General features: G+C 42.1%; 2 protein-coding genes across 2 annotated transcripts; both read left to right on the forward strand.

Annotated features, from left to right (window-relative positions):
* Window positions 1-5,235, forward strand: ube2ka (ubiquitin-conjugating enzyme E2Ka (UBC1 homolog, yeast)). Its single transcript, XM_068714701.1, has 7 exons — window positions 1-342; window positions 941-1,034; window positions 1,254-1,312; window positions 1,425-1,507; window positions 1,966-2,065; window positions 3,651-3,779; window positions 3,874-5,235. Exons 1-7 carry the CDS (start codon window positions 280-282, stop codon window positions 3,946-3,948), a joined length of 603 nt encoding a protein of 200 aa, XP_068570802.1. The 5' UTR covers window positions 1-279; the 3' UTR covers window positions 3,949-5,235.
* Window positions 5,236-5,601: 366 nt separating this feature from the next.
* LOC137875470 (neuronal acetylcholine receptor subunit alpha-9-II) lies at window positions 5,602-11,744 on the forward strand. Its single transcript, XM_068714700.1, has 6 exons — window positions 5,602-6,679; window positions 7,314-7,459; window positions 8,636-8,790; window positions 9,624-9,804; window positions 10,074-10,425; window positions 10,679-11,744. The coding sequence occupies exons 1-6, from the start codon at window positions 6,631-6,633 to the stop codon at window positions 11,461-11,463; spliced, it is 1,668 nt and encodes a 555-aa protein (XP_068570801.1). The 5' UTR covers window positions 5,602-6,630; the 3' UTR covers window positions 11,464-11,744.
* The last annotated feature ends 924 nt before the right edge of the window (window positions 11,745-12,668 follow it).

Genomic DNA, 12,668 nt, shown 5'->3' on the forward strand with positions numbered 1-12,668 from the left:
GACTGCATGCAGTTTGGTATTAAAATGTTGTCAGTAAGACCAACCATTGTGTTGTGACACATTTCAGATGATAGAAGCACGTTCAGCTATTTTGACAAATCCCAACATCAGATTGATAACCGGGACTGACGGCGCTCTCGGCGAACGACGTTGCAGCTGCTAATTTTTGAGGTTGTGTCCCTAAAAAGTGCAGAGCTACTGTAGGCAGGACGAGCTAGCTAGCGTTAGTCAGGTCGGACGGCGGCGAGGCCCCAACCGGGACGGGAACACGGGGGAACCATGGCCAACATCGCAGTTCAGAGGATAAAACGGGAATTCAAGGAGGTGCTCAAGAGCGAAGAGGTCGGTTGTCGCGTTTGCCAGTTAATGTCACAGCTTTCCGTGTTTATTTCTTTGACTAACGAGGCTGAATGTGAGTGACGCGTCGCTGGGCTGTCAGCTCTCTAATCACCGAGCAGCTAGCTGTAGCTAACGGTGTCAGACACGGCAGAGCATCCTCCTTCACGAACAGCTACTAACGCTAGCTATTGTTATACCACCGCGGGGTAGTCACGTCTAAAGGCGGTGCTGTTTGCAGCAAGTGTTCACCGGGTTATGTAGGCATCAAGAGCTAGAGTTAGCTAACGTAGCTGGCTAGCTTAGCATGCCTTCTATGGTAACCAAGCTAGCTGTGTTAGCGAGGACAGATTGGTGTGATCCGCGTGAAGGTTTGCTCTCACATATGCCCCTCTGCATCTGCATAGATTCACCCCAACTTACGTTAGAGGGCCTAATATATGTAGATCCGTAAGTGCAACAAGTTGAGGTCAACTTTGGCTAATGCTGCGGAGGGGGTGTCAACTTCTGCTGCATAGGCAGGTTTGAGTTTGACAGCAGGCTAGCTTAACACTTTGCAGTCTGCCGAAGTTGTAATGGTTCTTTGCCCTTTTCACTCTTTCAGACGAGCAAAAACCAGATAAAAGTGGATCTGGTGGATGAGAACTTCACAGAACTTAAAGGGGAGATAGCGGGGCCACCTGACACACCGTATGAAGGTGAGGGGCTCATTGTAACCTGTATGCATGGCTGCACTCATCTGTTCTGTGACATTAGGCATCACTGACACCATCTTCATCTTTGAGAAGGTCTCACTAACTAACTATTCCAAGAGGCTTTTAATCATTTATCATACAACCTAAAGCATTAACAGTTAGACTTTTATTTCCTGATTGTCACGATTGTTGAATAATTGTGATCCCTCTCATTTCTTCCAGGAGGTAGATATCAACTAGAAATTAAAATTCCAGAGACATATCCATTCAATCCACCAAAGGTAGGGATTAATTACTGTTACTCTTTGAGGACCTTGGCCTTTTAGAAATTTTCCATTAACTGTACTAATCCGCAAATGATTTCCCTCGTCCCGTTTTCATTTAATCTCTCAGGTGCGGTTCATCACGAAGATCTGGCATCCCAACATCAGCTCAGTCACAGGCGCAATATGTCTGGACATTCTCAAAGACCAGTGGTGAGTGAATGTGCGGCAGCATTCCTAACATAATTCATCCACTGCACATCCATCATGAAATACTTCTCTAGTCGTGTAAGACGGTGTGTCCCCTGCCAAAGCCGTTGCTGTTTCTACTGCCCACCGATTTGTCAACAGTTTATTTTAAAAGTATGCAAATAGCCCCAATATGCACTGATCCAAACATACTTATTATGATACATCGATAGAATATAAATCATAGATACGACAGAGTTAAATAGATGAGGTGACATGGAAAGCATTAGTTGTTGTTGTTGTTATTAATCCCAAAGAGTGGTCACTTCAGTAAAAGGTATTCAAACTATATGCCCATTATCATATTCCCCATCCAATCCCATGCAGTAATGGAAACCTTTGGGTACACACTTAGGTCAATGAGGATAGTTGACCTTATTTTGGTGTTGCACTAAACAGTCTCCTCTTGTTTGTCGTTTCAGGGCAGCAGCTATGACGTTGAGGACCGTCCTCCTGTCGCTACAAGCCTTATTGGCAGCTGCAGAACCAGATGATCCACAAGACGCCGTGGTAGCCAATCAGGTGGGTCTGCATGTGTATTTATGTTTTTACTTTTGGACATGTATCTCTAATTTTTCAAGCAGAGCAACACATGTGTATCGTATTGTACTCACTTCCATCTGACACTAGATATTTTCTAGGAATTTGCAAACAACTGGATGATTATTTCACTAATTTATATATTTAACAGACAATTAATTGGTAACTATTCTTATTATCTACTGATCATTTAAAGCATTCAACAATTTGGATAGTTTCAGCTTCTCAAATGTGAGATTTGGCTGCTATTCTTGCTCTTACATTGAAGTATATTGAATATTATTAAGGGTCCCAAAGACATTGTGATGGGGATTACAGGTTTTATTTTAATTTTTTATGGACAAAATATTACTTGTGAAACAGTCGCAAGATTAACCGATACGCTGCAGCCTCAGACTGGTGTTTTGAACCTTTTTTACATTCTTGCCTTAAATTCACAATAGGAAGTGAAGACATACAGGAAGGATTTGTGCAAGGCAGGCTTCTAATCCAGGACATCGCTCATGAAAAGCACCTCACCCATCCAACCCTGTCGGCAGGACATATCAAAATACTATCGACAGGTTCCCATGAGAACTAGGTGGACATTAAATGCTAATCCCAAGGAACAATTGCTTATTTGTTGTGGTGCTTTGTATCTTGAATACAATAAATTAGGGGGACAACTATATTTTTCTGACAAATGACTGTTTAGCAGATTTCATCATCTACGTGACAAACAGTATAGATATACTAAATGTTATTATACATTTTGAAATCTTAACTATGATCATAAATATGATAAGTAGCTCAGGAAAATATAGGGGTGCCCGTTAATCTATTGTGTTTTGTAACTTGCACCCGCTCATGTTCACTGACTATCACTGGAAAAGTGATATGATTAAAAGATAAATGATCAGATGCTACCAGAGGAAATGGTCTTGATTGGCATTCTGATGTTAACTGTCGGGTAGATTTGTTTGTTGAGATATTTATGTCCGGTTAACATGTGTATGACTTCGGGTTGATGCTTTATGCTTCTGTTTGGGCTGCACAGCAGTTAATTGTTACATGAGTAATATTCAGGGCAGTGGTAGTAAAGTGAAGGTTTTATGTGTAGGCAGTGAGCTGTTTGCCTCCGCTTGCTTTCCTTATTGAGAAGATGATCCCACTTTATTGAACACATTATTACACCTACATACTACCACTAATCCTTGTGTCATCTATCGCTTACCAACCCACATCCCAATGAAGCACACATGAGCAGATGTTTGTGTTTTTCAACACGGTTCACAGCTGGACAGACTGCTGGGCAACACTGGGCAGAAATGACTGTCTGCAGCTCTACTAGTTCTCTGGCTCTAAATGTCTCAGTAGCCTCAAAATCGTGCTGAAAATTCTATTATTGGCAATCTATTGTGGAGCCACACATAGGCAATAGTATTGATGGATGATTAGTGCACTTCTGCTCATATGCACATATGTGCTCGGGGATCTGAACGAAGTAGAAAAGCACAATGTGTCAGTAGTTGGCGGTGGCTGATGAGTCCCTTGCAAACTAACCTACTTTTTGTTTTTCCTCACACAGTACAAGCAGAACCCAGAGATGTTCAAACAGACAGCGAGGCTCTGGTCTCATGTCTATGCAGGCGCTCCCGTCTCAAGTCCGGAGTACACGCGCAAAATAGACAAACTCTGTGCCATGGGCTTTGAAAAAGTAAGTATCTCTCAACTTATCTTCCCCGCTGTGCATTGCACTGCCGAACTCCGCTGAAGACTAAAACTGTGTTTCTGAATGTTTCTCTTCCCAGAATGCAGTAATAGTGGCGTTGTCGTCGAAATCCTGGGATGTGGAGACGGCGACAGAGCTACTGCTCAGTAACTGAATCTTGACACCTTCTTCATCTTCCTCTTGATCCCTACCCCCTCCCCCCCTCCTCACACATACACACCCTCTCTCTTCTGAATTCCTGGTGTCTCAAGGTGTCTTTTCCCCAGTTGCACCCCCCCCCCCCCACACACACACACACACACACACACACACACACACACACACACACACACACACACACACACACACCTTTATCCCCTCTGTGTGGCATCTCCCGATCATCACCTCTGCTGTACAACACTCCAATCAGTCGCTCTGTGAGCTCTTATCTCTGGTTTCTCTAAGTTCATTCAACATTCCACTCATTGCTACAATCAGAACTTAAACCACATCTTCACCCCCTTTTGAAGCAAATGTCAGACTTAAGCCCCGCCCATGCCCGCCACTCTCCCAGCTTTTTCTGGCTGTGTCCAAGAAGCGGCTGTCGGCGGCTTATCCTTGCCTATGCAGTGCATTTACTTTCATTTGTGAAAACCTTTTTATAGGAGCAAGTCAAGCATTTCAAAGAGGCTCTTTTGGACCCGACTATGATTTTTACACTTTTTTCTGCCGGTTTTCTAAACAGGGATTGAGCCGACTCCTAGACCAAACACATTTATTAATTGGTATCTCTTGTAATTCTTTTGTGTGGTGTCAAACATTACTTGATCAGTCATCACAATCAACTTTTTGAGGGTACTCTAAATTGACTATTAAAACTTAAATTTTGGGGCCCTTATGAGTCATTATCTCGTCCCATCACTGGGAGTTTTGGAGGGCACTATGTGAATGGTAAAATGTGGACATTCAAATCAATTTGTGATAAAGTAAATATAGTGCACCGGGTAGCAAACATGGAGTTATACAGACGCAGTGTTTAAGAGGCTTGTTCCCTGTTCAGGAACCAGCTCATTAAGTGTCACCGAGGTGTTCACATAGTAGCCATTCCCATTTTCATGCCATGTTTCCCCACTTCAGCTGTCTGACGAACCCAAAGCTCCGATCCCCACACCTGTTCTTGACATGGCTTACTTCACCTGTCCCTTTCCCCACAGTTTTTTTTTTTTTTTTTTTATTTGCTTTTGGCCTCCTGCAGGAATACATTTGGATTCTTGTTTTTAAACTGAAAGAAAACCAACAAAGATAAACGTGTTTGGCCGTAATACAACCTGTCCCGGGTCTGGATGGAAAAATAGTTCAAAATGAGTTTGAAAAGTATTGCATCATCTTAACTACGCCAACAGATAAATATGTCAAAATGATTAATCTGTAAATAAAGATATTAAAGTCTGTGTAAATTAAACCGCCCTCTGTCCTCTCTGTGACTTCTCTCAACTGGAATAATTTTCCTCCTACAAGCAGCAACAAGAAACTACCCGACAACAATATAATGTTCAGTCAATATATCACAGTCAGTTTCTTGTAAGTGTAACCCAGTCACAATATTTATAAATATCAGAAACACTTTATGCTCTTTGATGTTTGGCTGTGAATAGATTTGAATAAAAACTAGGGTGAGGCAGAAAACTTCCAAGACCAACAGAAATTGATCCTACAGGGAATTATGTTGCCAGTGAAAATGGAGCAAGCGAGCCAATTTATGACGACTGTGCACTGTGGAATGGATTATGTGCCTTTCTGTACAATAGTACTTTGGACTTGTACAGAAGTATTGCACTGCAGTTGCATATTATTCCTGGTTGAGCAAGCTCAATTCTTTTTTTCTTTTTTCTTTTTTTTTTTGTAGCATTTGAAACGTCAACAGGGAAGTGATACAGGCACTTCTCATAATGTTCAGACCACCTTGCTTATAGTGCGGCGTGCTGAGAATGAGCACAATAACAGATGGCCTGCCTGGTGGCATGTTGTTCCGTGCTGAACCTCTCAACAATATCTGGCAATAATCTGAACACTGCATTTCAGCATCCGTGCTCGCACCAAAAGGGAGAAAAGCTGCTGTTGGTGTGTTTACGTCTGCTATTCACCAGCAGTATGTAGCGTAGATCCCTCGAAGGACCTCAGGGACAGTATGAGTGGATTTAACTGGACAGCACTGCACAGTAATCCAGCCTCAGGTTTCCCAGGTATCCTGATTGACAAAAGCTTCTTTTGTATCCTTCCACCTAGATGCTGGCATATCTCTTCAACCATCTATTATTATTATTGATGTACTGACCTTTGTTTCCTGTGGAGCGTCTTCAACAAAAAAAGATATTTGCAACTTTTAATGCATAAAAGACACCATGTCCACATCCAAAGAACCAGCCATAATATTAACCAAGCACCACTTGATGGATTGTTTGTATGATTGTTTTTCCCTTCCTGGTTTTGGCTGTATGTTGAAGGAGCAGGCCAGCAGCTCACCTAGTTGCATCCGTTTGATTGACAGCTGAATAGCCCAGTGTGTGGTGAGGCGATGATTCGTGGGCATCCTGTTTCTCTCTGTGTGCTGCTGCTATGTGATAGCCGGAGTTTTATTCCGTGTCTCAGTAAGCGGACAGACATGCTGCCTCCCCTGCCAAGCAGTAAGAGCTGGTCTGACCGCGAAGACGGCCAGATGAAATGGTGCCCTGCTATCTGCTACTGAGTTCAACTGGGGTTGAACGGGCACCATGACGGCCTGTCAGGGGATGAAGCCAAAGGGCTGCTAGCTCGCTGGTCACAGTTACCTTTTTATTCTTCTTGGAGGTGTTAAGAAATGCTCAACATGATTCCAATAATTTGTCTGGCGATGCTGCTTCCTGAAGGTGAGTCACACGCTCCTGCTTGCATAAAAAAAATGATCTATATGCTGCTGTTAATTACTTAGAGGGATTGTCCTGTTTTTGACACGGAGGCTTAACAAGGAGCGCACAATGTTTATTAATGTTAAATGCATTGCTGTGTGCATAATAACGCACAAACCGCTGTGACTTTCAAATTGAGAGCAGTTACGTTGATGTTGAATTTTTCACGTTACTTTCAAGCTATTTAACTAAACGATCTAAGAAGCTTATAAAATAGATGTTTGTATTTTTATTATAAAGGCCTAAACCCCATTAAAACAGTTTCCACATTGTTTGTGTGGCTTTCTATTAAGGATTCACTTGGGGGGATTGGAATGGCCCAACAAAAACTAAATATATTATTTATAGTACACTTTTTAATAATAAAATAATGTAAAAATATTTCGTCATATATAATTTATGGCCTAAACATGGATGGCATTGAGAAAAGAGCAATCATTGGCACAATTAGAACAATGTGAAGGAAAGTACTGATTAAACTAAGTGAGTTGTCATGGTCTCCATCCAGAAGTACCATTGCAAAATACTATATTAACATTTTTTTTTATTATCAAAAACTTGTAATTCACTGATGACCACATCTTTCCCCCTCCAGTGGCTCACTCAGCTCAGGGTCACTATGCCCACAAGCTTCTGAATGATTTGATGGAGAATTATTCCAGCGCTCTGCGGCCTGTTGAGGACACAGACCGAGCCCTCAACGTCACCTTACAGATCACCCTCTCTCAGATCAAAGACATGGTGGGTAGCTCGCCGGCAAGATCCTCAAATCTAATTACTAACGTGCTCAGTTTATGTATAGTTCTTATTCTTTATTTAACCATTATTTATGATTTTATGGTAGCATATTAATGACTTGTGTCATGTTGTCTTCAAACCAGACAACATGAACGTCCCCAACAACTTTATTTAATTGAAAAATCTGTAAAATGATCTCTCCAATATTGTACCTCCGCAGATGGATCTATCATGCACACTAAATTCTCATTAAAGACCAAGAGATATTTTTTTATATCGTTTTGATGGCTAACTTGGGACTATTTTCAGTAATTACTAAGCTCATTCGTCATTACAGCACCAGTCACAATCATATGAATTAGTCACATTGCACCCCTGCATACTGTAAAACTACCTAATCATAAGCCTTGAAGATGTGAACTTTGCAACTACTGACATCATAGATACTCTGACCACTGACCAAAACATAAAAATGTTTGAACTTGGATTACATTTGTACTCTGTTTTCATTATTACTAAGACAGTGGTCGCCAGAGGATGAGTTGTTGATGCAGATGTGTTTTAATGACAGGCAGACTATTGTGCGGACCGGGCTTACTGTTACTCAGCTGGCTCAGGTTTCTGTTCAGGTTCATTGCTGTGTCAGCCCACAGTGAATTAGCACTTGTGTTGTGCACGTGTGTTTGGATGTGTGTGGTTGAAGAGAGAAAACAGCCCTCCAACTGAATGTTACGTCTCTGTGGGACCTGGTTTTAGTTTGTCATGTTTGAGAAGACTAGAGTGAGGGGTTGGAGTGTGTGTGTGTGTGTGTGTGTGTGTGTGTGTGTGTGTGTGTGTGTGTGTGTGTGTGTGTGTGTGTGTGTGTTCGAGTTTCCTATTAGACAAAACCTTTATGTTTTCATTGGTTCGCTTCAGTGAAGCTCTGGCAGCGATACCAAAGCCACCCAGACCCACCAGCGTCTCTGCTCATCCACCTGATATTGACAGACAGGTCTGGATTTCAGCTGTGATAATCTAAACCCCTTGAAATGCTCATAGAGAGTTAATGAGCAGCGGAGAAATGAGAAGGAGACCAAGAGGATCTCTCTTTAAGCTGCTGCATCCATTGTGTGTTTGTAGGTATGTGTGTGTCTGTTCTCATTCTTCTGGTGTGCGTGTGCGTACGTGTGTGTGTTAAAGGATGAGAGGAACCAGGTGCTGATTGCTTACCTGTGGATCAGGCAGACGTGGCATGATGCTTACCTGAAGTGGGATAAAGAGGACTATGACGGACTGGAGGTGATCCACATTCCCAGCAGCCTTGTGTGGAGGCCCGACCTTGTCCTCTATAACAAGTACGCCCGTACGTCACACGCACTCATTTTCTGATCTTCCTGTTTTGATAGGGCCCTATGTTGCAGGTTTCATCAAATTCTTATTTCAAAATGTTATGGAGACGTGTGTTACGGTGACATCATGTTAGTAATTACAGCAAGAGGCAAGATTATGCACATTTACTCTTGGGACCTTATCCACAGCCATACTAACATTAACCAAGACATCTCACTAATAATCTCAATAATTGTAAGATTATCTTGACACTTTTGCAGTAATAATCTTCAGAAATTATGACTGCAGACAAAATACAATTTGAAAATATTAAAACTGAGTAAATGTTTCAAATTAAATAAAATGAGCCATAACGGAAGAAATAAGAATATGCATTATATATTTGTTCATAACCATACATTTTTCAACGTTATACATACCGAACATTTATGTTGGCTTTTGTAGCATAGAACACTAGTTTTATATATCATGTCATAAAATATATAATATAAGTATAACATTGTAATGAATCTGTATTAAAGTGGCCACAGTCAAGTAATATTTGCAATGCACAAACTGTGTATGTCCATACATACTGAGTTACCAGGAGCTAATGGAGTCCAGTACAAAAATCTTGAAATAATTGTATCAGAGATCACAGTGTGGAATCAATTTTTGAGGCTGCAGCCTGAATATCACACACTTCTTAAATGTAGGTTTTATTGCAAGACTGTTGCATTGGCTCGTATTAGAGTGTAAAGGTGTGTTAAACAGTGTCGAAAGAATACAACGTACAGTAAACACCATTTGACCAAAAATCACATGACCTGTCAATTTGTGTCGACTTTTCCTCCTCCAGAGCTGACGATGACTTCTCAGGGCCGATGGACACCAACGTGAGACTGCGCTACAATGGAGAGATAACCTGGGATGCTCCTGCCATCACCAAGAGCTCCTGTGTGGTGGACGTCTCCTACTTCCCCTTTGACAGCCAGGAATGTAACCTGACTTTTGGTTCATGGACCTACAATGGCAACCAGGTTTGTAGAAAAACCAGGACACACTTGTTATCCACCAGGATGATGATGATCTGTATTATCTAAAGTTATCAGGTCACTTTTAGGTGGGGGTAACTGAGACTGGCCGGCTTGAAAAAGAGATGAGACACACATTTACTCTTTCCTCTTTCTGTGGTCATGCATATGTGTGTAGATACAGCCGCTGAATTTGCCTTTTCTTGGATAATGTCAGTGGATGGAGCTGGCTGTGTGCCCCTCTATAATCTACTCATCCATTACCTTAATTCTAGGTAGACATCATTATGGGCATGGACAGTGGTGACCTGTCAGACTTTGTGGAAAATGTGGAGTGGGAGTGCCACGGGATGCCGGCCACCAAGAACGTCATCATGTACGGCTGTTGCTCTGATCCGTACCCAGACATCACCTATACGGTGCTCCTGCAGCGCCGCTCCTCCTTTTACATCTTCAACCTCCTCCTCCCCTGCTTCCTCATCTCCTTCTTGGCTCCGTTGGGTTTCTACCTGCCTGCAGACTCTGGGGAGAAGGTTTCCCTCGGAGTGACCGTTCTTCTGGCTCTCACTGTGTTCCAGCTGATGGTGGCAGAGAGCATGCCTCCGTCCGAGAGTGTGCCCCTCATAGGTAAGAGTGTGCTTGTTTAGGATTGTGATAAAGCAGGTGTGACTGGCATCTTTATAACCATTATAGTGACTTTCATTCCTGCCTGTGTAAGTACAGCCTACATACTGTGTACAGTCTATGATACAGCCTCATAGAGCTGCTAGCACGGCTTTATATTTGAGTGAAATCTCCATAGACAACAAAAGGAACAAAACCTATTTTTGTAGTTCTAAGAGCAAACTCCTGTCTGTTTTTGTTCCTCTCTGTTACACAGGGAAGTACTATATTGCCACTATGACCATGGTCACAGCCTCCACATCTCTCACCATCTTCATCATGAACATCCACTTCTGTGGTGCAGAGGCCAAACCAGTCCCCCACTGGGCAAAAGTCCTCATCATTGACTACATGTCCAAAATTTTCTTTGTTTATGAGGTGGGCGAGAACTGTGCTTCTGCCTCCTCCTCTTCTTCTTCTTCTTCTTCTTCTTCTTCTTCTTCTTCTTCTTCGTCTTCTCACTTCCCCCAGGAAGACATACGTCACCAGCACCTCAAATCCCATATTCATGCGAATGGTAAACCAGGGAGCCACAGTAGTCCACAGGACAATCAGGGTCACAAATACCCCAGACCTCAGACCCCCAAGCCACAACACCATCCCAGAGTGAAAGCCCAGCACCACATCACCAGAGAAGAGAGGAGCCATTTCTGCAGCTTTGCACATGGGAAATATGAAGGCTCTAATGGGAAAATCCCAACCGTTGACTGCTGTAAAGAAGACCAGAAGGTCCCCTGCTGCCCTGAAGACAAAAAGCCTTCACCTCAAGGCCCCACTGTTACCTTTGGCCCCTGTGTATTCTGCAGTGGCTTCCCTGGTGTGGACACCAAGCTGGTGCGCAATGTTGAATATATCGCCAACTGTTTCCGAGAGCAGAGGGCCACATGTGCCAAAGGGGCAGAATGGAAGAAGATTGCTAAGGTGATGGACAGATTCTTCATGTGGATCTTCTTTATCATGGTCTTCCTCATGAGCATCCTCATCATCGGCAAGGCACCGTGATATTTTGAGAAATATTTGGCTCAGTGAACTCTTTTTGGTCAAATTAAAAAAGTCAAAGGGACTAATAATTTGTTTTTTTTTTATAAACAGGTATGTTGAAAATTATATGGACTTTGTGGCTTTTCATTTTTTCATAATAACAATATAGATTACAGTGATGTGAAAATAAACACATTTTACCTTCACTCTTTTGGCCATGTTCATACATCACAGGCTATATTCTTGAATATTAACAACAAGTTAAAACCGATGATTTCTTGCACAGAATTCTGTGTCCTATACATAGCAACATTATGTTCTTTCATCTTCATCTAAAACAAAAGAAACGGGCGGAGAACTTATAATGAAAGGCACATTGTTTGTTATTGTTTTCTGCTACCTGCAACTCTGCATGCACTGTGACTACTTTGCTTCCTATACAATCTTTATAATCTCTATGTTAAAAGCATGTTGTAAATGTGCAGCTTGGAGCCATCCCCATCAACCGTGGCTTTGATGTACAGGTACTTCATCAGCCCATTGAATACATGTAAGGGGATCTTCAATTAAGTTAAAATATGACCAGTGGAGACAGCACATGTCTTATTCACAACTGTGAAATCAGACTCCTGAGGCTGAGAGGTCCAGCGTCAGCGCACACTCCGCACACGCAGAATCATTTCTCTGGTCAAAATCATCCAGTGAATAGTTAATGAGCAAGCTTTGTTTGTAGCACAGCCAGGACAGAGAGGATGTAAGTTAATATGGATCATTAATTATGTAACACAACGTGCACACTCTGACACCCACCTCTTCCAAAATCCCCATACCTTGAATTTGGAAGGTGTGTGTGTGTGTGTGTGTGTGTGTGTGTGTGTGTGTGTGTGTGTGTGTGTGTGTGTGTGTGTGTGTGTGTGTGTGTGTGTGGTGAAAAGAACAGGAAGAAATTAAGAATAAAAAGGAAGAAAAGGAAGGTATTGTGGATACCAGAAGTGGAAAGTAAACTGACATACTGTAACACATTAGCGCATGTTGCATTTATGAACATGATGTATTGCTATAGATTTCATCTTCCTTACCTATTCCTATATATAGAATGACCCACTACAGTAGTTAAGGAATGCAATAAACAGAAGATTCTGGAAGGAGTCAGAATGGTAAAAAAAAAATAAAAAGAAGAAAGAGAGAAAACAAGATTATCTTTCACAGATTTTTCAGCACATTAC

The sequence above is a fragment of the Cebidichthys violaceus genome, unplaced genomic scaffold (genome assembly GCF_023349555.1).
Source record: "Cebidichthys violaceus isolate CVI_PGR_0920_01 unplaced genomic scaffold, fCebVio1.0.p SCAF_2, whole genome shotgun sequence".
Lineage (NCBI taxonomy): Eukaryota > Metazoa > Chordata > Actinopteri > Perciformes > Stichaeidae > Cebidichthys > Cebidichthys violaceus.